Source organism: Strongylocentrotus purpuratus, unplaced genomic scaffold (genome assembly GCF_000002235.5).
Source record: "Strongylocentrotus purpuratus isolate Spur 01 unplaced genomic scaffold, Spur_5.0 spur5_scaffold_12, whole genome shotgun sequence".
Lineage (NCBI taxonomy): Eukaryota > Metazoa > Echinodermata > Echinoidea > Camarodonta > Strongylocentrotidae > Strongylocentrotus > Strongylocentrotus purpuratus.
In genome coordinates this window covers 29,993,476-30,020,812 of record NW_022145597.1, presented here as the reverse complement: position 1 = coordinate 30,020,812, position 27,337 = coordinate 29,993,476, and the positions used below count along the sequence as shown (strand labels likewise).

The following is a 27,337-nucleotide window of genomic DNA, read 5'->3' as shown; positions in this document are numbered from 1 at the left end:
CGGGCGGTATCTGAATTTCAAAGAGAAAATCACATTTCTAGAAAGTTGAGTTTCTGCCCTTTCATATGACACCTCATTCAGGAAAAATGATCTAGGAATAACAAAGTTCTGTTTGTTTAAAGTAGTGCTTGCATTTCCATAATTTGATTAAACAAATTCGTTTTCACTGGCTGCCTGCCGTATCAACAAACGAAATTAACAAAAGACTTAACTCCGTTTTGTTGACAATCAGCCGTATACGAAAGACTTCATGCATGGCTGATTGTCAACGAAACAGAGTTAAGTCTTTTGTCAATTCTGCTTTTTGCTACGGCAGGCAACAAATTTGTTTGCTAAAATTATGAAAATGTAAGGGATACTTTAAACAAACAGAACTTTGTCATTCCTTGCTCATTTTTCCTGATTGAGGTGTCATATGAAAGGGCAGAAACTCAACTTTCTAGAAATGTGATTTTCTCTTTGAAATTCAGATACTGCCCGCCAAACGACGTTTCGGTTCCCTCTCCTCAAATTGATTTTAATCACTCATGCGTGAAATATGCATCATAATAAGTTGCATCAAATGAAAGAGGAGGATTTCAAATTTCCAAATATGTGTCATTTATTAATTATAAATGTGATTAAGTTATGATAAAACATTGATAATTCTCGGTTTCGTTTTTTCTGGGACGCACTGTATAGAAGGAGCAAGTAGCCATAAGTAGTACAGTGGGGCTTTAAGTTATTTGTCTTCATGTCTTACATATATTTTTATTTTCTCAGGGGGGATTCTTGTATTTTTAGGGAAATAGCCAGAGAATTCTTTTTTATGCCAATTGTATTTTTGTGTGTGTCCATGACTTATAAATTGAATGGAGTGTTTATCATATTGTATAATGCACATATACTAATATATTCTCTTCTTATCTCTTTTGTAGTATTAGAGTTGAACTCATCTCTGGTTGGTTTATCATTGACCTACTCTCTTCAGCTGATGGATGATTTCCAGTGGGGCGTTATACAGAGTGCTGAGGTAGAAAATTCGGTAAGCTTTAAAGCTAGACAAAGACCAGTTATGGTCATGTGATTGCATTGTGAAAGAAACGTTGTGGAATCGATTAGAAAGGTTGATCATCTAGCATATAAGTACCGGTATTGGTGTGTACTGCAAGGTTCTGGAATCATCAAAATGATAAGAAATTTGGCCCAGTCTTGGTAGAGTTACAAGCACTGTACACATAAAGATGTATATGGGACTACACAACACGTGCACGATATCTATCAGGTCCAAATATATCAATCAGTAGGCAGTTTCTCTGCAAAATTTGTATCATCACGTATTAGTCAAAACATATTCTTTCACATGTTTGGTAATAAGAGCTTCCATTTCATTGTTTGAGAGGGGGGCGTTTCCAAAACTAATCTTTACCTTTAAATCTCCTTTCATCTTTAACATCCGTTGGTAACTTTTTGATCTTAATACTCACCTCTTTCTCAACCCTGCCCTTAAATCACAATACATGTAAGTGTAGCATCCTCCCATAGAACATGTACATGTAAGTGGCACGTGTACTCTACCTTAAGATATTAATTGCATCCTTTGTTTTGTGCTTTAGTTTATGTGATGATGATTTATAAAATGAATAGTTCATGTTATGAAGCTCGTGCATGAGCGATAACATGTATGCACTGCACTCAGTTAAGCCACAATGAGCCAGGATATTGAACTTGACAAGTCTAATTGTTTTATTATCCAATTGTGACTTAACCTGCATGCAGTGCATATATTCACAAATGCTTTTGTAAAAGTGACTTACAAATATTTGTATATTATTCATTTTATGCACCCAGTACATTCCATGAATAGACAGGTGGGAGTTTTCTTTTCTAAGGGGGAGTCAAATTCTATGCTACTAAAATTGAAACCCAAAGCTGTACTTAAGATTGGACTATAGTTAGATAATGGAAGAAGGCAGGTTGAAGTTTTCCTTCTGTTTTATATGACTTATACCCCATTCACAGTGGTTTTGAAATTTGTAGCGGCGTTGTAGCGGAGCGGCGACACCGCCATAACACCGCTACAAATGCATTCACAGTAGAAAAGTTATCCCGCTGCAGCAGCGGGATAAATATCATGTACCCATTCACGCTGCAGCGGGTGATTTTTATTACCTCCGTAACAAACACGTGTATGCATGGCTCATGACCCGCGAGTGACCCCGATATGACCGGAAATACTTCAGCGCGGGGTTTTCGATTGCTTGAAATTGCGCGCAAAAGGTAAACATGTCAAGTTGCTTTTTGTATCCTCGATCATATTACTTTTTAAAAAAACTAGCATTTTTATTGCTTCCAGTCAGAATATTTTAATTTTTTGAAGTGTGAAATATTTTTATTTGGATAATTATAATATCTACATAATAATAAAATCAATTTGAATCCACTGGTTACTTTATTTCTATTTCACTTTGTGTTCCCCATTGCTGGAGAAAAGAGGTCAGTGATAGGTAAGTAAACAAATCACACGTGTTTGTCGCGGTGTTATAGCGGAGAGCCTTCACACTGAGTAAACACCGCGACAGCAGCGGGACTGTCCCGCTGCTGTAGCTAGGCGAACCTAGCGATAGTTTGTCGCGGCGTTATCGCGAGGCGGTGTTATCCCGTTTATAACGGGTCCGAGCCTTCACACTGAAGACAACACCGCGACAGCAGCGGGACAGTCCCGCTGCTGTCGCGGTGTTTGAGGCCACTGTGAATGGGGTACTAGTCTCACTTCTGAATTTTATTGAATGACATATGTAGTAGACTATACAAACCCATGTGTCAATGTTTAAATCTCTTTCTCTCAGGTGACCTGAAGAGAGCGGGTCATAGAATATTCCAGCCTGAAGCCTGAAGCCCCTATCGAGAAGAAGAATCTACCGGATTGTCATTATTTTCATAGATCATATTATTCATAGACATATGCTTTCCTTATTTCATCAATGCTTAGTTCTGTCTCTTGCTCAGATGTCCTTGATGGCGGTGTTATAGAACCCTCCTCCTGGCTGAAACCTAATTTCCTCTGGAAAATGAGAAAGAACCAGAATGCCATGATTTTTATAGAATAAATCATTCAGAGACAGAATTTCTTTACTTCAGAGAGGCATTATGTATACATTCAAAGTCTATCATTTATCAATGTTTGACTCTCTGTCCCTCTCTCTCTCTCTCTCAGATGACCTCAACAGAGAGGGTTATAGAATACTCGCAGCTGAAGCCAGAAGCTTCTCTAGAGAAGGAGAACGAACCTGATGCTGATTGGCCGAAGCATGGCATCATCACGTTTGAAGACGTCTCGGTCTCCTACAGCGACGATGGACCTCTAGTCCTCAAGAACCTCAGATGCTCTATACGAGCAGAGGAGAAGGTCAGTAAATCAAAAAACCTTAGAAAGGCCTCGTTCACATTTGATGCTGTAAACCACCTGGATAAACCACAGCAGAAAAATTGAAACCATTTTTGTCAAGTAAATAAATGGCAAGTAATAACAAAGCCCTTGAGTGAACTCACTTGTCTGTGTGATACGGAAATGTGAAGCAATAAACCCTTTGTCTATGTTTATTATCCTTGCTTTACTTTTGGAGTTAGACAGGTATTATCTTAACAACGATGACCATGATTCTGGGTTTAAGATGGTGTTATACGGTAGTGCACATCAAACGCCTAATGACAATTATTCTTGGTGTATATGCGGTGTTAGATTAATATCAATCTTACACCTAATTGTTTATGTTTGGTGTTAGGTTGGTATTGTCGACAGGACGGGAGCAGGTAAAAGTTCTCTCTATAACTATTAATTTTGGTTATGTTGGTATATAAATCAACTGACAACGTAACACCAATGACTATAATTCTTGGTGTACATTTATGTCCAGGGTTATGCTTGTATTTTTCCAACCGTTATTTTGGTGTATATTTGGCAATAGGTTGGTATCGTCGGTAGGACAGGAGCAGGTAAAAGTTCTCTGATGGCTGCCCTCATGAGGTTGACGGAGCCCAGGGGAATCCTAAAGATCGACGGTGTCACCATCACAGAAATCGGTCTCCATGCCTTGAGGAAACGCATATCATTTATACCCCAGGTGAGACTGTGTTGAGAGATTCTCGGTTTAAGAAGGAAAGATCAATATATAGTTGAAATTATGATTCATTAATATGTTGGCTCAGTAAGTAAAGCTTCTGCTTGTTGACTGAAAACCAACCAAGGCAGATGACTGAAGCCTGCGTGATGTTGACGTGCCCCTTCCATGTTTCAAAGATGCAGACTGGGTTACAGTGGTAAACACTCTGTCCCTCAGTTAGGATGTTAAATGGAGGCCTCGTGTAGAGGAGAGTCACCACCTGTGCATGTTAAGAACCCACTGCACTATTTGTGTAAGAGTAGGGGAAACCCCGGTGTAATTGATGGGTCACCTGCACACCCCCAATGAGTTATACTGGGAGGAGAGACCCGAGGGTCACAGTGATTCAGTTCGCTTTTCCCCTCCCAGGCACAGGTGATGCCAAATACTTGATAATAATAACATAATTTAAATTAAAAAAACCAGAGTTGTTGATAATGCATAGCACCTTTGGTGCTAGTTCCAAAGTAAGAGCGTCAAGTACATGTAGCCAAATGCAAATGTTGGTATTAGTTTCTTGTACAGAATGACATTTTCTTTCTTACTTTTTGTACAGTCTATTATACATTCAGTTTTATTTACTCTTTCTTTTAAAAGAGACAAATCATCATTTCATTCAGAGCTACTTAGAATTATTATGTCTACATTACTTTGATATACACATGTACACGTAACAGCACTGGGAATCACTGTATATGTGAAGAAATTTTCAAGGTCATTGCCACGGAAACCATGTCCTCTTAATGTTTCTTAGGATCCTGTGTTATTTAGTGGAACCCTCAGGAAGAACCTAGACCCATTCAACCATCACACAGATGAGGATATGTGGAATGCACTGGAAGAGGTAGGATGAAGAGCTTGCAACATTTTATTATTTCTTTATTTATTGTTACCATACACAAGTTGGTTTTCCAGTACAGATGGATTACAAGGAAACACATGACAATTGTGGATATAAAAAAGTAGCATTTGCACAATAAAAATACATAAGATTTGTGTGGTACATGATTGTATGAGAGCCAATTTCAAATTACAAGTACAGTCAAACTTGTCTATTGAGACCTGCCAAGGAAAACAGAGGAAGTGGTCACTGTAGACAGGTGGCTTTTCTAGACAAGTTCTACAACACACATTTCTCTCTCTCTCTCTCTCTCTCTCTCGGGAGACAAATACATGACTACCGGTACTACATGTTCTCAACATACATGTACATGACTATCATAGAGATTTCCAATGGCCACTGAGATAGGTTTGATGCAGGCCTTAAATTTCAATATTTTTAGGGCACATTCCTGTATTACAGCACAAATAGGAAGAATTGGAAAGGGCACAAAAAATCTCCAAGGCCAATAAGAGGGGCATTGAGGCCAATCAAAAGGGCATCCACGACCATGGTCTTGGTGGCCTTGGATTAATTTAAGCCCTGTTGATGGTATACAAATAGAACAAATAGTTAACTTGTTGGTCATGTGTGATATTGGCAACCCCCCCCCCCCCCCCCCCCCCTCTACTCACTGTGACCAACTGTCCCCTCATAGAGTTATGAGAAGATCACACTCAGTTGGATTAGATGTCCTAAGGGGCTACAATATACATATCGTCGCCTGGCTGACAGAAGGGCATAAGCTTGAATTTCAGGTAAAAAATGAAGCATTAAGCAGAAGGGCGTTAGCCCTAAATTGCCTCAAACTTTTATAAAACTTACTTATTTCCAAAAAAAAAAATGTGGCCGTGTTCTACTATAACATTTCTATTAGTGTTTTAAGTTTTAAACCAATTTTCGGGACGGAAAGTAGTTTAATTATAAAACAAAACTTTAAATGCAAATAATTAACGCCCTTCTGCCAGCCGGCGGACGATATGTTTAGGAGTACTCGTCCTTGAGGGTATTTTTTTTTTAGGGGGGGGGGGAGGGTGGAGGGTTGTCATCATGCAGACCTTAGTGTTGATTTTCCATCCAATTTCCTAATTATTTCATTTTATTCTATCTCAATTATATCATTTTGTTAACCCGGCCTTGTGATGAATTGTCCAGGTCCAGCTCAAGCCTGTCGTGGAAGAAAACTCAGAGAAACTGGAGATGGCAATGTCCGAGGGAGGGACAAACTTCAGCGTCGGACAGAGGCAGCTGGTCTGCCTAGCGAGGGCGGTATTACATCAGAATAAGATCCTCATTGTAGACGAAGCCACGGCTAATGTAGACCCTAGGTGAATATACAATGCAAAGACAATATGTTTTTTCGTGCACATGTAATAATAATAATAACAATAAATATGTCTTTTTTTCCAGGAAGCCTCGTCACAATTTGTTCTCCCTGAGGGCCCTGCAATCTTATTATTACTCCGGCTTTAGCCCTGCTACCATGAGAAAGCAATCAAGCATTCAAGAAATTTCTTCCTGCCAGCTACCCATTTATTACACCTGGGTGGAGTGTGGCAAGCCTTTTAGATTCAGCAGAACAATTTGTTTGGAAAACTTCCCTCACAGGGGGTATTTCTTGAGGTCTTTGGGCGGTAATTGCATTTTGTATGATCTGCGGGTTGTAAAAAACACAATAGGTTTTTGACTGATCTGTATATCACAACTGTAATAGTTTGAATACCTGAATAGTCCCCCTTGGTAACACTGAATTATATGTCTTGAATGTGTTTTCTTTACAGGACTGACCAGTTGGTTCAACTGACCATTAGGAAGAAGTTCAGGCAGTGTACAGTGCTGACCATTGCCCATAGACTCAATACCATCATGGATAGTGACCGTGTCTTGGTGAGTATTGTATTCTGCTCCAGACCAACCCCAGACCGACAACAGACTGACCCCCAAAATTACATTACCCCTTTGGCACAAAATAAGTCGATTCGGAGTCAGTTTGCAACAAAAACACTCCCAGCATTTTTTCATCAGTGGCTTCCATACATGGTCCAAGGTAAAACAGAACTTGAAAACTTAACTTATTGTCTGAACAAAAGGAAATAATACTCTGAAATCCATACCAATCTTACAGCCTTTTCACACAGGGGTAAAATTCATCATATCTAGAGCTGATTAGTTTAAAGTTGTTTAACTAACAGCTTTAACCCTACATTAACTGGGGGGGGGGGGGGGGGGGGGTAAATTTGACCCCCCCCTGTGATATTCCAAATGGTCTAAAAATATATGTAGTGAAAAAGAATGCTTAAATATGAATAATGTATGATTTATTGGCAAAAATGTGAATTTTATTACCTTATTTGCATAAATTACCATAAATATGCAAATGAGTGATTTTTTCAAAAAATTGAAATTGCCATAGTATTCTATACACTTTACTTGACATGTACGCAAATTTTCGCAGCGATCGGCAGTGAAACGGCCAAGATATTAGTAAATATTAGTAAAAACCTGGTCTGAAATAGCCCAGTTAAGATAATGTTAAGGTAAATTTTCCCTTTGTGAACGTCGTTTATACAATGTTCGGACAGATACGAAGCTGCGACCTATTCGCCGGTCAGAGCAGGCTGCAGATACGCAGAGAGAGCAAGATATTTTGTATCTGAACGGATATACGTCCTTAACTGGGCGGAGCTAAGACCGGGCACTGCTCTTAAATGTGCAATGGCCCTACTGAGCGTTTAAAGAGCAGTGAATCTCAAACGACCGCACCGAAATTGTCTGTGTGTAAATGATGTATCTAAAGCTGTTTAGTTTAAAGCTCTTTAATCTAATCAGCTTTAACGAATTTTACACCTGTGTGAAAAGGCTGTTATTTTGAACTGGAGGTACCAGCTACCTCCCCCTCTGCAATCTTCTTTTGCTCCTGAAGATCTTTGTAGGTTGCTGGTTTGGATGCAGATAAAAACAGACAGTAAAGCTTTGTACTGTCTGAACTGAGTGCTTCCACAACTCGTTGAGGTCTCGTCTTTGGCTTTATAATAGAGTCAATTTTCTTCTCTTTAGTTTTCCTTGCTTTTCCTTCTCCAGTTGCATTGATCTGTCTGTTTTCTCTTTGTACCTTGCACAGATTTAGATGAAGATGCTTCCTTGTTGGAATCAACTCTGGATGTCTGTCTGTCTTTCTGTTTTCTCTTTGTACCTTGCACAGATTTAGATGGAGGTCTTTCCCTTCGATGATTTAGAGGGTTAACATGTAGCTGGATTACTTTTCTTTACTGAAACACTGCCCTTGGTGGTACCACTGCTCACTTTTTTCTCAATTCAATTCAATAAGGGTTTATTCAACATGACGTTCTTGCAGCCGTAGCTGAATTGCAGGTCATTTACAAGGTAAAATACATCATGATGATTAAAATACAGCATTATACATGTAAACATCAAATACACGACATATAAGAGGATAAATATACTACATGTACCAGTAGATACATTCATACATACTGGTAATAGGCAGCATCATTAAACATAAAATATACAAAATGCATGAAGCTTACTTTTGCAGCCACAAGTTTTCCAGCTCCTACATGTATCCCTGCTTTCCTTGCACCTTTCACTTTAGACTTATTTGTGGATGCAACTGTCAAGGCTACTACTGGTGGATTCTTCATGAAAAACAATATAGGAGGTTGAGCCGGTTTGCTTTTCATGACAGCAGTTTCCTTGGTAACACAAGATTCAAGATAATTTATTGTCTGATTTAAACAATACAGAAATTTGTCCTCCACTGGTGAGTGACATACATATATACAAGCAACATAAACAATATATACATACATTCAAGGATACAAGAGGGTACAAACAATAATAATAATAACAATAATAGCAAGAACATAACTGTAAATTTGAAAACTGGCATTAAAAATTAAATCTTGAATGCACAGAATGCAGTGTTAACCTTCTTAGAACTAATAAGTGTAGATACTCCTTTCTTTAGGTCTTCCTTCTTGGATGTGATAGAGGATCTGAATGTGGTTGATGCATCTGACAGATAGAGACGTAACTCCTGCATTGTTCTTTTTTCCTGATATGATAGGTTAAGTTGATTTGGCTTTTTTGGGCAGGTGCTGATGATGAAGATGCCCTTCTCTTTCTCTGGATTTTTGTCTGTGCAGTTCCAGATACTTCCTTCTAGAAGAATGCCACCAATGCAGGCCACTGTTGAAGAAGTCGATTGATGCACAAGTCTAAGGAAAGCCACCGTGTGCTATCACATGCTTTATGATGTCTGTACCTCTACATCATGAAAATATTGAAATTCTTTCAATGTTGACTTCCTCTTGCTGCTATTCCTCAAGGTAGAAGTGAACATCCACTAGCAGCTCTTCAATGTCCACTGGCAGTGATTTTGCAGCCTTTTCAGCTGCAATGTTCATCAAATGGCATGCACAACCAACCATGTAGATGTCTTCATGTGCTTGTTTCAGATGATATGCTACATGTAACCCAGACTTTGTACCTTGCATGACATTTGTATTGTCAGCATCAAATGACAAACAGCTCCAGCTGATACCTCTTTTGGATAGTTCCAGATTAGTGCTGTAGCCGAACAGCCAAACCGAATGGAAGTTCGCCGAACATGGCACTTCCAAACCGAACCGAACCGAACCGAACCGAACACAAAGGCCTGGTTCGGATGTTCGGCAGAAAATTTTTAATGTTTTCGCAAGCTAATAAACTTGTCATTTTGTACGTAATCTTCATGTCATGATTGCTCATTTTATATTTACTTTTTTCCCATTTTCCGCCTTTGTGATTTATGCCTATCCAGTTGTGGGAGCGACTTCACTGGCGCCATTTAAATCCCAAATCCTGACCTCTGCTGCGTCGCGATCGCAAGCCATAAACAATATGCGTGATCTAGGCGCTGATCAAAACAAGTTCAGCTCAAACCCATTCAGACAAATTTTACAATATAAATAATGAAATAAATATATATTATAGTATGGTATTTATTTAGGAAAAATAGGGATTTTATATTTTTCCTATTGAAAATAAACACTTATAAAAAACAGTTATCGACGAGCCTGAGTTGCTATTCAAGATGGCAGCTTTCATGACTCTAATATCAGACAACAACCGTCTCGGAAAATCTTTTAAAAATATTATTTATTGACAAATTGAAAACATGATTCTTTTAAAATTGAAAATAAAACACGATTCAAGACGGAAATACAGATGTAAGTAGTACTTTTCTTCACAAATAATTACGTTTAGAGCAGTTTTTCTAATGTGAAAATCATGCTTGTCGGAAGCAGTGTTTTTCATCAGGAGTGGGCAGAAGTCCTACGTGCTGGTCGGGCCCGGCCGGCCGGCCTGCCCAGTGCCGACTGCCGTGGCTATAATGCTGATTGCTATAATATTACCGAACCCCGAACCGAACCAAGTTCGGTTAAAAATTGCCGAACTCTGCCGAACCGAACCGAACATGAACATAGCGTCTGACTTACAGCACTATTCCAGATCCAGATCCAGTCTTTCAAAAATCTTGGCTGCAGTAGACTGTTTAATCTCGACCATAGACATCAATGTGGTATAGACACGCCCGAGGGATTCAGCGAAATATTTCACAACCAGAGGGTACAGTTTGTAGTCTTCAATGTGAGTGCTCCCATCTGTAGCAAGACTGTGGGGATTACTCTTTATCACATCTATGATCCCACCCTCTGCATTTCTGCCTGAAGGTCAAACAAGGGACCTTGTCCTAGTTTGACCACAGCGATAATAATAATAAATAATAATAATAATAACAACAACAACAACAACAACAGCTAGAGGCAAGTTATGCTCTATTAAAAAATCTGTCATGTACTCCGCTTTATTTGTCTTTTTCGATTTTAGGTGCTGGACCAGGGTCGTATCATAGAGTTTGATGAACCCTATGTCCTCCTCAAGGATGAAAAGAGCCTATTTGGATCCATGGTGGTGGAGACAGGAAAGTCTGAGGCTGCCAAGCTCCTTGCAGTGGCCAGGGCAGGGTACTACGAGAGGAACCCCTCCAACCCGTATGACTTTGACATCGACGGTGACCTGAATGAGAGCTCTGCATGAAAGGGTCAAAGGACAGGAGGTCACAAAGTCATCACAAAGGTCATGAGGTCATTAAAGCTTTAAGTATTGGAGAAATGAGATGGGGGTGTCTGATGTCGCACGTGTTTATTGACCTGGAATTGACTGGACGGATATTGACCTTATTCATGATAAATATGAATGAGAAATTACTTTCCGTAATGAAGATATGATCATGAGTTGATTTTTAGAAAATTTCACAAAATGGCGCCTGGATGACATCACGATAATCTGATGAACTTGAAAATGTTTTGGATACGTCTTATAACAAGGACCTATGACTGTGCCAAAATTGAAAGAAATTGACCTTACCGATTTTGAGTAATCATCAGCACAAAAAGTGCGGAGAAATAAAAAAAAGAAAGAAAGAAAGAAAATTCTGACAAAATCAATAGGTAGTCTGTCTATGACAGAGCACCTCATTTTACCTAAAGAGTGCCTTGATGATATATGTTCCCTTTTTCATTTAAATTAAGACAGCTAAAAGTACTTAACTTAATTGAAGAAAAGTTGCAATACCAATAATGGAAGTGAATTTTTACACGTTATATATCGCATTTAATGTACCAATGTTTGTTTTTGTATTTCTGTTCTTGTAAAATATGTCTGAGTGTTATATCTTAATATTATGTTTGCAAAACAACAATGATCCGTGTCAAATGTACGTAAGGCAAATATTATGATTGAAATGTAATGGTGTAATGATGAACAGATTTCGCGTTTGGACAAAGTGTTTGCAAAATTAGATGAATTTGGGTTGAAAGTGAAAGGTAAAAAATGTTTTCTATTTCAAGATAGGATTCATTACTTGGGGCATGTAGTAGATGCTAGTGGCATTCGAGTGGATTAGAGCAAAATTGTCAAAATTCAAAATTGGCCTATCCCTCAAAATGCTGATCAGTTACGTTCATTTTTAGGATTAGCTGGATATTATAGACATTTTGTTAATAATTTTGCTAAGATAGCTGTACCATTGTTTCAGTTAATTCCCCCTTTAGTAAAAGGAAAGAAGGGAAAACTACCTAAGTTTGAGTGGAATGCTCTAATGAACGATTCATGTAATTTGCTCAAAAAAAATTGATTCAGGCACCAGTTTTGAGTTATCCGGATTTTTCAAAAAGTTTTGTTTTAGAAGTTGATGCTTCCCTGAAAGGTTTAGGGGCTTGCTTATCACAAGTAGGGGAGGATGGAAGGCGTCATCCCATAGCATATGCTAGTAGGCAATTAAAAGAAACAGAAAAGAAATACCCAGATTTAAGTTCATTTAAATTAGAGTTGTTAGCATTAAAGTGGGCAGTAGTGGACAAGTTTAGAGATCACTTATTAGGAGTCCCATTTGTAATATTTACGGATAACAATCCGGGGCTACCGAGATACGTTGGGTAGCCCAGTTGGCACCTTTTAATTTTGGATTAAGTTTAGATCAAGTGTTAAGAATAGGTGTGCTGATGCCCTTAGTCGGTACCCAGAGTATCCAATTGTCAATCATGATGATATTACAAAAGAAGTTTTGCATTCATCTATTTTTAGAATTCAGCAGGATCGTGTAGAACCACTCACACCCCCTTCCAACCCTCCTAGTTTATTTCCTTCTCTAGGTAACATTAAGTTAGGGCTAATGCAGAGGGAGGACTCTGTGCTTGGTTGTATTTAGGCGCGTGTGGAGTATCGTTGGAAACCTGGGGAATACTAGGCTCCATCCGCATCCGAATCACCAAGAGTGAAACAACTCCTTAAGCAGTGGTCCTGTATAGACGTAGAAGACAATTTATTAGTTTGACATATCTCAGATCCTATTTTGGGAAAGATTACCCAAATACTATTACCCGATTGTTTGCATGAAGAAGTTCTGGTAAAAGCCCATTCAGTTTGGGGGCATCAAAGAAGAGAGAGAACTTATGCGTTATTACGTCGAAAAGTTTTTTGGTCGGGAATGTCGAGGGATGTAGCTAAACACGTCGCTCGATGTAAACATTGTTGCATCACAAAAGAGAGATAACCCAAATTAAGAACACCCCTTAGACATCTTTTGGCATTTAGTCCATTGGAAGTAGTCGCGATAGATTTTGTTAAAATAGATAAAGGTAAAGGTGGTTTTGAGGATGTTTTAGTTATAACGGATGTGTATTCTAAGTTTACTCAGGCAGTGCCTTGTAAAGATCAGAAGGCCACCACTGCAGCCAAAGTATTACAGGAGCATTGGTTTTTTAAGTTTGGTATCCCAAATAGGATTCATAGTGATCAAGGTAGGAATTTTGAATCTTTGATTATTGCAGAGTTATGCAAGTTGTATGGTATAAGGAAGTCCCATACTACCCCCTATCATCCGCAAGGTAATGCTCAAGCAGAGCGATTTAACTGTACACTTTTCGGGTTAATTAAGTCCTTGAGTGTCCAAGACAGGCACAAATGGCCAGAATTATTGCCACATTTGGTTTTTGTATATAACACCACCCCTCATACTTCTACACGGGCTACTCCATATTCACTAATGTTTGGGAGGCCTGCTAGCATTCCTTTAGATTTTTTATTAGGTAAAAATTTAATTGATTGGGATCAACACTTTGTGGAGACTCAAGCGGAGTTTTATTTCCGAGCTAAGAGCATAGTAGAAGATAATGTTAAGACTGTAGCTAAGCGTAATAAGAAGTGTTATGATAGAGGCATACATGTACCTCCTATTCAACCAAGTGTTGGTTCTGTAGTATACCTTAAGCAATGTGCTTTTCCAGGTCGTCATAAAGTTAAGGATACTTATATGAAAGATCCTTTTGTTGTAGTTTGGATTAATGAACATGAAGATGTATTTAGGATTCGCCCAATGCATGGCGGTCCTGCCAGAATGGTGCATCATACTTTATTAAGGATGTCACCCTTTGGTGATGAACCAGATGTTCATGTTCGTAGTGAGGATACAAGTAGTTCCGAAGAGGAATATGAGGTCAGGTTAAAGTTTCCTAATATACAACAAGCCAGAAGTGGGGTAACTATTACTAGGGACGCTCCTCCTCCTCACTGTTCGGCGCGTGCCACACAAGGCAAACGTTCAAATCCATATGGTCTACCCAAATCGGTTAGATAATGTAATTCAATTTTTTTTTCTGTTATTGGAAAAAAATGTTTGATGTTATAATTCCTTCTTTGACTATACATCTGGTCACTTGTTTTGGATAAGCATTTTTTTTAGAGGCTGGGCGCTCCTAACGATGTTTTTTTTACTATTTTCATGAAATACCTGTTATTTGGTCATAGTTTTGTGAGACGTCTCACAGGTAGAGTGCATGGCACTTTGCGAGTCCCAATAGATCAGGGCATTTGAGGGTCGAGTGTTTTGGCCAGGGAGGATTATCCTTCGACAGGATACATTCCAGACGAGAATATTATCTCAATTACATCCAGTCCTCACTGATGTCCAGATGTACTTATCTTGGACATGGGGACCAATGATTTGTTTTGCTCTGTGGGAGTTCTTGGAGGAGTTGGGTCGCCGGGGGGTAAAGCCCTTGGTGACCGTTATCCTCCCGGTGCTCCCACGGACAAATGTGTTCCGGGGTAGCCGTGTATCCCTGGAGGAGTACAACCAACGAGTTTGTTTATTCAACAAGTTGGGGGAGGGTGAGGTGTTCCGTCGGGACTGTGTCTGGGTGTGGCCTCATAGAGGCCTACAAGCACCCATGCAGATACAGTCTTGACGGAGTGCATCTGAACTCTCTGGGGATGCACGGTTATGCCCGGACGGTCAAACTGGCTTGTAAATTTTTCAATCGACATTTTTGGTGTTAGATACATGTATATTTTGATTTGATTCATGATTCCAATGTTTTCGCTGAAAATATGTTTTTTTTTTAGAAATCAAAATAACTGATATGAATATGTAGTTAGGAATTCAGTATATCAGAGTTCATGTGTAAATATGTTGGTGTGAAACTTATAGATTGGTTTACACGTATTTTATATTGTAAAGATAGAGGGTGACATCATACGGAGTACGTTGTGGAGGTCTTGGGATATCCAGCTCCATTAGTTGTCCTGTATGATGTATTTCCTGATATCATTCATATATTTGCGATGTACCAGATTATTGTTGCCAGATGTTTCGTTTTTTTTTAAAGCCATCCTGTTCCAAGTTGGCACTTACTGTTATTTTTTTGGGGTAACTGTATATAAAAAAATATAAAAAAATAAGCGGTTGGAGTCTACATTACATTTAGTAGACATTAATTATTGCATATATATCATACGTGATGTAATGTAATGTTAGTTACGAGTCGATTCGATTTGATGATTACACACTGCTGGTTGCAGTTGAAGCTGGGGATTTTTAGATCAATATATTATGCAGGGTTATGAGAATAGGTGTTAATTGTAGGTATATCATTGTATGTATATATATATATATAATAAGGCATGTCTTGCATCCAGTGAGATGTTTGGTTCTCATGATGACTCTTTGAGGACAGAGTGGTATTAGGGAATATAATTATGCATGTAGGTTGTTTGTATAGTGGTTACCGGGTGATCTGTAGATTTGTGTATCATATGTCATTGGTTGTGTTAAATTGTTTATTACAATTACCAGTTGACCTTGCGCGATGTCATTGTATTGTCGTTTTTGTTCTGGTTATACCTTTCCATATTTGGGAGCAGTTAAGATCGAGGGATGATGTTTTTGCTTGCCTTTGATTTGGAGGTCTAGGGATATCCAGCTCCAATGAAGAGGAAGGGCATGACATCATCCTGACATTATATTCTGTTGGCTGGGTTGCACTTACGGGGCGCGCAAGACATGGCGTTCGTGGGTCTTCCTGGTCGATTGGTTTAAAACAGATAGATGTTGTTGTTTAATGTAATTATGCATAGGTAATCAGTAATTGACATTGCAAAGAGGATGTTAGCTGTCATTCTTGTGTATTTTTTTTGAATTTTTGTTGTTGTTTTTCTTCTTGTTATTGAAGTGTTTGTTAATGCAGCCCAAATATGCTGTGTAGATGGTATATTGACAAAATTGTGCTTTAAAGCAACAAAGATATGTATTGCTTGGTTAAATGATTCCCAGTTGGTAATCTAATATTTTATCTCAATTTTGTGCGATCTCCAGGTGAAAGATCATTTTAGTAGGGGCGATTTGTGGCTAAAGGGGGCGCTAGAGCCATAGAAGAGCCGGGCTGGGTTGATTAATGGTACGATTATTAGTTTGACTTGGTATACACCTAAAAGTTAAATAGCATTAATTATGTTTCCAATAGTATGCCGGGAACTGGTAAACAACCCCTGGTTTTGAATTCTTGCATTAGATTAAAGTGTTCATTTCGATACGCACGTTGGAAATGAATTCCTGCATCAAGATGTACAGGTGTTCATTTCCAATAACACGTTAGACAATAGACTGTTTTGCCAGTGACGCGACATTCTCGCGAAGAGATAGACTCCTCCCATTTTTGTCGGTGACTAGTTCAAATTACTTGTATCTATGATGCTCTGTCATTGGTTATAATTAATTAAAGGTATAACTCCTCTTTTAATTGGTTGGATGACCTAAGGGTAATTGTATGTATCCCGTCTTGTAATTGGTTGGCTGCGTAAGGGTCCTCCTGGTTGGCTGGGTATATCGCGGGATATCTAAAACTCTTCGGGTGCTGTAGTACTATATGCCATGTGCGGGATTTTGTGGTGAGTTTATTTCATTCCTGTAACATGTTTAGTAGGATGTGCTGCTAGTTACGATCAATAGGGCCGCCCAGCCTCTGAGAGAAGCAGCTTATTTACAATGTTTATATAATAATAATAATACTCTTCGTTTGCAACGATTGGAGCTTCGGCTGACTTATATATTTAATAAAGTGGACTTCAACTGTAATTCCGAGCTTCTTGTGTTTTCATTTATATTCGAACTTGTCTTCTTCAACTCATTAACTGGCCCACCACAATAATAATAAAATAGATGTGTTTTTTTCTACAGCGAGAAAGACATGTACAAAGTTCCTTGGTGAATATATCAATGAAAAACTTGACTGGAATGACCATGTAAAACACCAGTGGGGGATCCAGGGCCCCCCCCGGAAAAAAACGTGTTCAAACACCTTTTACCTTTTTTGGGAGATGAGCCCCCCTCCCCCCTGGCGCTCAAGCCCCCCCCCCTTGTGTGCCAAGGGGGGGGGGGGGCTCATTTTCTATTTTTCTAATTTTAGAGAGCAAAACAAAAAATGTGCTTAATACAACCGAACAGGGGGTAGGGGATTTAATTACTGTCAGATGAACATATTCTTATACCTTTCGACATTGGCAGGACACAAATTGGTGTTGGGTCCAGGGGGCGGAGCCCCCAGAAGCTCAGGGGTTTTATACATTAAATTATCATCAGATGAGCATATTTTGATGCCTCATTATTTGTTGACACTGGCAGTTAATTATTCTTTCTTTTTTTATTTCTCTTTAATATACTTTTTTTTAAGTGGGGGGGGGGGGGGGGGGTCCAGGCTCTCGATCCCCGCCGTAATGGCTGTAAATCTCGGAAATTATGTCATTTCAGCATTAGATGTCCCCAAGCCCCCCTCCTCCCCGTATCAGTACGCCAGTATCTCCTCTTTTCCTTTTTTTCTTTCTCTTTCCTTCCTTCTATCTTATTTTTTTTATTAGGGGGGGGGGGCAACAGCCTTGGAGGCAAGGCCCTTTCGCCCCCCCCCTCCCCCGATCTCCTTCTTCCCCCTTTTCTTTTCTTCTTCTCTTCTTTCTTTCCCTTTCTCTCCTCTTTCCCTTTCTCTTCTTTTCCTTTCTTCTCTCTCTTTTTTTTTTGCAGGGGGGGGGGGGGGGGCAAGGCCCGCTCGGCCCCCTGGATCCGCGCCTGCCAGTGTTTTCCCAGCCATAGCATCAAGGACTTTAAAAGAGTACCTAATTCAAAAAGGGTATTAACTTAAAAGCGGAGCTCGTTCAGCACTTTTTTCAGTAGGATTACTAAGGGGATTAAACGTGAATTCCTGACATGGCAACACTTGGGTGAAATTCTTTCTGTTGGAGGGGGAGGCAGAGAATTTATTGACATTAAGTGCTTTTATCCTCTTTCTCAAACATCAGCCACAATAATAATTATATAATTGCCCAATTTTTAATATCGGGCCCCCGAATCCATTTTAAATTAATTGTAATAATTATGTGGATCGACTTTTTTCTTCATACTACTAACTTTATTTGATATTGGATTCTCTTTACTTGTTCTCTTTCCGCCTCTCTCTCTCTCTCTCTCTCTCTCTCTCTTTATCTCCCCCTCTCTCTCTCCCAGCTCTCTTATTATCTTTCACCCCCCCCCCCCGGCCCGCTCCCTCAGTTCCTCTCCTTTTATTAAAACAATAACATTAACAATGTATACTTCTAGTGAAATGAAAAGGGGTTGAACATCGATTTATATTTGAGAGATTAAAAAAAAAAAATGAAAAAAGAGCACTATATATAGGGCGTAGCCTATGTAGCTGGTCGAGCGCCTATCCGCAAGACATGCTGTGCTTCATTTAAAATCTCTGATTATTTTCTTCATATTAACTTCTAATGTAGATGGTGGAGTCGGAAAGAGATAGATTTAGTAATTGAAGAAAAAAAATTGTTTTGATAACTAATTTTTCTGAAAGACACTTGTTATAAAAACAGATGATATAGATCTATAGGCTATATTTATTTTTTGCCGGGAGGGGGGTCTCGTTCTGAATTTAAAAGATTTTTGGCAAGTCAATAATATCACTGACTAAAAAAGAAAACCCTGAATAGGATAAAGAAGAAGCCGGTGGAAGTCAAATATCTAACAGCTCTAGCTGAATAGGGGTTCTATATAATACACCATAATTCTATGACAAGCAAAAGAGAGGGCCGTGACCCCCCCCCCCTAAGATCCACTAGGTAGAGGTGTACTTGGCAAACATTGACCATAACAGTTGAAGTCCCCCCCCCTGCCCCCCCCCCCCCCCCCCGCGATTTCGGCCGGTGTGACCGCGTAGAATGTAACCCGCACCGATCGTCCGACTATTAGAGATCGATCGAGAGCGGACGATCGGTGCGGATTTTATCCGCGCAGAATGTCCGTGTCGGACATTCCGTGCGCGCCTCAAATGTCTGACGGACAATCTGTGCTGAAGAGGTCTCGCACCAATAGTCCTCCTGCCGCACCGAATGTCCGTACTCTAGTCCACACGTATACATTGTCAAAACAAACAGGGATGTACTCTCATTATCCCTGATACAAGTATAATTATACTTAATGAATGAAACGACTGGATAATCCATATTCAGCTTAACCAGCTAGCTAGGGATGAAACTACAGGCAGTGGCGGATCTAGTAGGGGGGATGGGGGGGGGGGGGGGGGGGGGGGGGTGGTGCAAATTGTTAAAATTTCGAGGGCCAAAAAAAAAAAGGTGCTCACTACCCCCCCCCCCAAGATCGCGGAGAAAGGCCTTTGCCTCTGCCCCCCCAGACCCCCCCCCCCCCTTCTCGCCAAAAAAAAAAAAAAAAAGAGAGAAAGAAGGGAAAGGGAAAGAGGAGAGCTAAAATGGAACACAAAAGAGGTAGAAAAAGAAAAGGGTGAAAAGAAGCAGAGATCAGTTGCGATTAATCCCATCAACATCGTGTGGATCGGGGGAGGGGGCGAAAGGCCCCTGCCTCCCTCACCAAACTTAAATGAGAGAGGGTGAGAGAAGTATGGGGGGGGGGGGGGAAGAGGAAGAAGAAAGGTAGGGGAGATCAGTTACAATTTTTCTTTCAAGCAAAAAAGCCAGATATTAGAAGTTAATCATTTTTTCCAATTTTGGTGTGATAAAATAATTATTGTTGGTGTTGTTGATGTATTGGAAATGGTTCCAAAGCACAATATGTCAATGGATTCCTCAAAAAAAGGAAAAAAAAGGGCCTAGAGTGAGGGGGAGCAGTGTAGGAAAAAACTGTTAGGGAGCCCCTTTGGGGGGCCCCAGGCGCAGATCTAGGATTTGTTAGGGGGCCTCAATTTCAAATTATGCTAGCCAAATATTGGTACGTAATGGTGACACCGGCAGTGGCGAAATAAGCAAAAACGTTTCGGGGGGGGGGGGGTAGAAAAAGACCCCGCACCACCCACTTTTTATGCAGGCCTCGCTGAACGTTTCTCTAAGTAGGTTGGGGAAGTAGTATTTACGATAAGGCAGAGCGTAGCGTTTATTGGCGTGGGGTCTAGGGCCTTTTGGCCCCTCTGAACTACAACTTGTTGGCGGCAAAATTGCAACTGATATCCCGCTTCTTTTCTTTTCTTCTTCCTTTTTTTTACCTCCCTTTATCTCTTCTTTTCCTTTTTCTTTCCCTTTTCATCATTCTCTCTTATTTTGTAATGGGGGGGGGGGGGGGTGACAGCTGGGATCCAAGACCCTTTCGGCCCTTGATCTGCTTCTTCCCCCTTTTTTTCCCTTCTTCTTCCTCTTCCTCTTCTTTCTTTCCCTTTCTCTCCTCTTTCCCTTTCCCTTCTTTTCCTTCTCTCTCTCTCTCTTTTTTGTGGGGGGGGGGGGGGGGGGGGAGGTCCTCCCGGCGCCCTGGATCCGCGTCTGCCTTTAGGGGGTATAGCTGCGCCTGCCGTCAGCTAGCTGAAAGTGTTAACAACTAAAAACACAGTGTTAACAACTAAAAGTGAACCAGGTAATCGGAGTGAGGCAAAGTGGTCTCGTGGATAAGCAACCGCCTAGTAAGTGGAAGGTATCGGGTTCGATCCCCAGCTAGTGTATTTTGTTTTAAAGCCCAAAAGCCAGATATTAAAAGTTAATCATTTTTCCAATTTTGGTGTGATAAAATAATTATTGTTGGTGTTGTTGATTGTTAATGTATGGGAAAGGGTTCCAATGCACAATATGTCAATGGATTCCTCAAAAAAACTTGAAAAAGGGCCTATGGTGAAGGGGGAGCAGCTGAGTGTAGGAAAAAGCTGTTAGGGAGCCCCTTTGGGGGTCTTTTTGATTTTTTTTAAATTTTTTTTTGGGGGGGGTCTTTTTTTTTTCTTTTCTTTTTTCTTTTTTCTTGGAGGTCGTCAGCTAGCTGGCGGTCGTCGTCAGCTAGCTGGCGGTCGTCAGCTAGCTGGCGGTCGTCAGCGTAGCCGGCGGTCGTCAGCGTAGCCGGCGGTCGTCAGCGTAGCCGGCGGTCGTCAGCGTAGCCGGCGGTCGTCAGCGTAGCCGGCGGTCGTCAGCGTAGCCGGCGGTCGTCAGCGTAGCCGGCGGTCGTCAGCGTAGCCGGTGGCCGGTAGCGTTAGCCCCAAAGCCATGTCCAATTTTCAAACTACATTCAAGAGTCCCTTATTGCCAGGTCAAACAAGTTTTTTACATTTTCAGTACTACTTGCATCCATTTATTCAATCTGTACACTCCCATGCTATCCTTTTCCAGTCTGTAAACAACTTTACAACATGAATTCAATGATGGGCAAGGTTTTACTCCTCATATGAAAACGCCCAAACTTCGCGAGGTGAAACAAAGGGTCTTTCAATTCAAGTCTATTCAAGCCCAATATGGGCTAACAACTGGCCTGCATACCCGAGCAGAATCATTTTGTGCTCGACAAAGACACACAGCCTTGGGTAAAGAGGTCCATTATTATTATTTTTTTTCGTTATATTTTTTCATTGACAGTATACTATTAAATATCAGGAATATTGGATGCTCTGTTTCAAATACAGTCCAGATTGCCGAGCAATGAATTATCTCATGCTTCTTGTCCAAAAACCATATCTAACTGGTTTTTAAAACGGTATCATTTTAATTTCCATTTCCCAGCATTATTTTGAACTGTCCCAAAATCGCTTTCCTTTTTTTAAATGAGACTACAGCCTCATTCTATCCTTTTTCTATGGGGATATTCAAAGTGCGTGTCCTCCATGCAGACAAGGAGAAAGACCTTCTCAGTACCTTTATGGACAATACATCAACATAATGCGGTCATTGTTGCAATGTCAGGAATGATATTATTACCTCTTATGTAATCCTCGCAATTGACAAAAATATTCCGTCAATGAAGGGAGGGTCGGGTTTTTTTCTTCAATTCATTAATTGATGCTGCAGGTGCAAGCTATTGAACACAGAATCGAATAGCCAAGCTTCCCTATTCATTGGTGCCCTGTTACAGAATTCGTAGCATATCCTAAATTGAATAGATCCGTGTCCTGTTCATTATGCTATGTCAGGGCAGTGGCCTATTGTCATATCACTTGAAGTTTAAGTCAGCAGATTGCAAAATAAATGAAAATAACATAAAACCTCACTATTATATCAGAAATATCAGTAACTGAAAGAAAACATTTACGGGCAATCTTGACAACATCGGACTGCAAAAATATGAATAATTATGCATCCCGAAATCGTTAAATCAGTAAATCAACATATAAAAGTCGTTAACATGCAGAAAGTGCTATAACACCAAGAAGTGAACCAGTTAGTAGCAGTGAGGCAAATTGGTCTTGTGGATAAGACTGATCGCTTCACAACGTAATGTATGTATGTACTCGGGTTCGACTCCCAGCTTCTTCTTTATACCTCATGTTATTTTTTCATTTTTTTTTCTTTACCCCATGATATTGACGTGTCCATCTCCTTTTTTTAAAGGGGACATCCCCCCCCCACCTCCTCAACAAAGGAGAAAATAACATTTGATACTCTTTCTTTAACAAGCGACTCTCTGAATTAGTTAGAATACGTCTTTTGCTACATCTACAACAATAAGTATCAATATCAAAAAATACATGAAAATTACCACTGTGACACATTAGTCTAGTGGATAGGCAAACGCCTGGCAATTGGAAGGTATCGGGTTCGACTCCCAGCTAGTGCTTTTTTTAATTTTTTTTTGTAAATCTTTGAAAAAGAAAAACTGATGTTAGAACCCATTTTCATCTCACTCAAAGTTTGGTGTGATAAAAATAATTATTGTTGGTGTTGTTGATGTATGGGAAAGGGTTCCAAATCACAATATGTCAATGGATTCCTCAAAAAAAAACTTGAAAAAGGACCTTTGGTGAGGGGAAGCAGCTGAGTGTAGGAAAAAACTGTAATGGAGCCCCTTGGGGGGGGGGGGGTCTTTTTTATGGGGGGGGGTCTTTTTTTTGTGGGGGGTCTTTTTTTTTTTGGGGGGGGTCTTTTTTTTTGGGGGGGGGTCTTTTTTTTTTGGGGGGGGGTCTTTTTTTTTGGGGGGGTCTTTTTTTTAGCTGGCGGTCGTCAGCGTAGCCGGCGGTCGTCAGCGTAGCCGGCGGTCGTCAGCGTAGCCGGCGGTCGTCAGCGTAGCCGGCGGTCGTCAGCGTAGCCGGCGGTCGTCAGCGTAGCCGGCGGTCGTCAGCGTAGCCGGCGGTCGTCAGCGTAGCCGGTGGCCGGTAGCGTTAGCCCCAAAGCCATGTCCAATTTTCAAACTACATTCAAGAGTCCCTTATTGCCAGGTCAAACAAGTTTTTTACATTTTCAGTACTACTTGCATCCATTTATTCAATCTGTACACTCCCATGCTATCCTTTTCCAGTCTGTAAACAACTTTACAACATGAATTCAATGATGGGCAAGGTTTTACTCCTCATATGAAAACGCCCAAACTTCGCGAGGTGAAACAAAGGGTCTTTCAATTCAAGTCTATTCAAGCCCAATATGGGCTAACAACTGGCCTGCATACCCGAGCAGAATCATTTTGTGCTCGACAAAGACACACAGCCTTGGGTAAAGAGGTCCATTATTATTATTTTTTTTCGTTATATTTTTTCATTGACAGTATACTATTAAATATCAGGAATATTGGATGCTCTGTTTCAAATACAGTCCAGATTGCCGAGCAATGAATTATCTCATGCTTCTTGTCCAAAAACCATATCTAACTGGTTTTTAAAACGGTATCATTTTAATTTCCATTTCCCAGCATTATTTTGAACTGTCCCAAAATCGCTTTCCTTTTTTTAAATGAGACTACAGCCTCATTCTATCCTTTTTCTATGGGGATATTCAAAGTGCGTGTCCTCCATGCAGACAAGGAGAAAGACCTTCTCAGTACCTTTATGGACAATACATCAACATAATGCGGTCATTGTTGCAATGTCAGGAATGATATTATTACCTCTTATGTAATCCTCGCAATTGACAAAAATATTCCGTCAATGAAGGGAGGGTCGGGTTTTTTTCTTCAATTCATTAATTGATGCTGCAGGTGCAAGCTATTGAACACAGAATCGAATAGCCAAGCTTCCCTATTCATTGGTGCCCTGTTACAGAATTCGTAGCATATCCTAAATTGAATAGATCCGTGTCCTGTTCATTATGCTATGTCAGGGCAGTGGCCTATTGTCATATCACTTGAAGTTTAAGTCAGCAGATTGCAAAATAAATGAAAATAACATAAAACCTCACTATTATATCAGAAATATCAGTAACTGAAAGAAAACATTTACGGGCAATCTTGACAACATCGGACTGCAAAAATATGAATAATTATGCATCCCGAAATCGTTAAATCAGTAAATCAACATATAAAAGTCGTTAACATGCAGAAAGTGCTATAACACCAAGAAGTGAACCAGTTAGTAGCAGTGAGGCAAATTGGTCTTGTGGATAAGACTGATCGCTTCACAACGTAATGTATGTATGTACTCGGGTTCGACTCCCAGCTTCTTCTTTATACCTCATGTTATTTTTTCATTTTTTTTTCTTTACCCCATGATATTGACGTGTCCATCTCCTTTTTTTAAAGGGGACATCCCCCCCCCACCTCCTCAACAAAGGAGAAAATAACATTTGATACTCTTTCTTTAACAAGCGACTCTCTGAATTAGTTAGAATACGTCTTTTGCTACATCTACAACAATAAGTATCAATATCAAAAAATACATGAAAATTACCACTGTGACACATTAGTCTAGTGGATAGGCAAACGCCTGGCAATTGGAAGGTATCGGGTTCGACTCCCAGCTAGTGCTTTTTTTAATTTTTTTTTGTAAATCTTTGAAAAAGAAAAACTGATGTTAGAACCCATTTTCATCTCACTCAAAGTTTGGTGTGATAAAAATAATTATTGTTGGTGTTGTTGATGTATGGGAAAGGGTTCCAAATCACAATATGTCAATGGATTCCTCAAAAAAAAACTTGAAAAAGGACCTTTGGTGAGGGGAAGCAGCTGAGTGTAGGAAAAAACTGTAATGGAGCCCCTTGGGGGGGGGGGGGGTCTTTTTTATGGGGGGGGGGGTCTTTTTTTTGTGGGGGGTCTTTTTTTTTGGGGGGGGGGTTTTTTTTTTGGGGGGGGGTCTTTTTTTTTGGGGGGGGGTCTTTTTTTGGGGGGGGGGTCTTTTTTTTAGCTGGCGGTCGTCAGCGTAGCCGGCGGTCGTCAGCGTAGCCGGCGGTCGTCAGCGTAGCCGGCGGTCGTCAGCGTAGCCGGCGGTCGTCAGCGTAGCCGGCGGTCGTCAGCGTAGCCGGTGGCCGGTAGCGTTAGCCCCAAAGCCATGTCCAATTTTCAAACTACATTCAAGAGTCCCTTATTGCCAGGTCAAACAAGTTTTTTACATTTTCAGTACTACTTGCATCCATTTATTCAATCTGTACACTCCCATGCTATCCTTTTCCAGTCTGTAAACAACTTTACAACATGAATTCAATGATGGGCAAGGTTTTACTCCTCATATGAAAACGCCCAAACTTCGCGAGGTGAAACAAAGGGTCTTTCAATTCAAGTCTATTCAAGCCCAATATGGGCTAACAACTGGCCTGCATACCCGAGCAGAATCATTTTGTGCTCGACAAAGACACACAGCCTTGGGTAAAGAGGTCCATTATTATTATTTTTTTTCGTTATATTTTTTCATTGACAGTATACTATTAAATATCAGGAATATTGGATGCTCTGTTTCAAATACAGTCCAGATTGCCGAGCAATGAATTATCTCATGCTTCTTGTCCAAAAACCATATCTAACTGGTTTTTAAAACGGTATCATTTTAATTTCCATTTCCCAGCATTATTTTGAACTGTCCCAAAATCGCTTTCCTTTTTTTAAATGAGACTACAGCCTCATTCTATCCTTTTTCTATGGGGATATTCAAAGTGCGTGTCCTCCATGCAGACAAGGAGAAAGACCTTCTCAGTACCTTTATGGACAATACATCAACATAATGCGGTCATTGTTGCAATGTCAGGAATGATATTATTACCTCTTATGTAATCCTCGCAATTGACAAAAATATTCCGTCAATGAAGGGAGGGTCGGGTTTTTTTCTTCAATTCATTAATTGATGCTGCAGGTGCAAGCTATTGAACACAGAATCGAATAGCCAAGCTTCCCTATTCATTGGTGCCCTGTTACAGAATTCGTAGCATATCCTAAATTGAATAGATCCGTGTCCTGTTCATTATGCTATGTCAGGGCAGTGGCCTATTGTCATATCACTTGAAGTTTAAGTCAGCAGATTGCAAAATAAATGAAAATAACATAAAACCTCACTATTATATCAGAAATATCAGTAACTGAAAGAAAACATTTACGGGCAATCTTGACAACATCGGACTGCAAAAATATGAATAATTATGCATCCCGAAATCGTTAAATCAGTAAATCAACATATAAAAGTCGTTAACATGCAGAAAGTGCTATAACACCAAGAAGTGAACCAGTTAGTAGCAGTGAGGCAAATTGGTCTTGTGGATAAGACTGATCGCTTCACAACGTAATGTATGTATGTACTCGGGTTCGACTCCCAGCTTCTTCTTTATACCTCATGTTATTTTTTCATTTTTTTTTTCTTTACCCCATGATATTGACGTGTCCATCTCCTTTTTTTAAAGGGGACATCCCCCCCCCACCTCCTCAACAAAGGAGAAAATAACATTTGATACTCTTTCTTTAACAAGCGACTCTCTGAATTAGTTAGAATACGTCTTTTGCTACATCTACAACAATAAGTATCAATATCAAAAAATACATGAAAATTACCACTGTGACACATTAGTCTAGTGGATAGGCAAACGCCTGGCAATTGGAAGGTATCGGGTTCGACTCCCAGCTAGTGCTTTTTTTAATTTTTTTTGTAAATCTTTGAAAAAGAAAAACTGATGTTAGAACCCATTTTCATCTCACTCAAAGTTTGGTGTGATAAAAATAATTATTGTTGGTGTTGTTGATGTATGGGAAAGGGTTCCAAATCACAATATGTCAATGGATTCCTCAAAAAAAAACTTGAAAAAGGACCTTTGG

The 27,337-nt window shown here is 40.0% G+C and overlaps 1 protein-coding gene across 4 annotated transcripts in view; it reads left to right on the top strand.

Annotated features, from left to right (window-relative positions):
- LOC579421 (multidrug resistance-associated protein 4) overlaps positions 1-16,999 on the top strand; it is a 53,905-nt gene extending 36,906 nt beyond the window's left edge. For all 4 annotated transcript variants that reach the window (XM_030982370.1, XM_030982371.1, XM_030982369.1 and 1 more), the window contains 7 exons: positions 918-1,024; positions 3,197-3,388; positions 3,948-4,103; positions 4,897-4,986; positions 6,178-6,350; positions 6,804-6,909; positions 10,915-16,999. In XM_030982370.1, the coding sequence (XP_030838230.1) occupies positions 918-1,024; positions 3,197-3,388; positions 3,948-4,103; positions 4,897-4,986; positions 6,178-6,350; positions 6,804-6,909; positions 10,915-11,124 (1,034 nt within the window). In that variant the 3' untranslated portion in view covers positions 11,125-16,999. The remainder of the gene's footprint in view (positions 1-917; positions 1,025-3,196; positions 3,389-3,947; positions 4,104-4,896; positions 4,987-6,177; positions 6,351-6,803; positions 6,910-10,914) is intronic.
- The last annotated feature ends 10,338 nt before the right edge of the window (positions 17,000-27,337 follow it).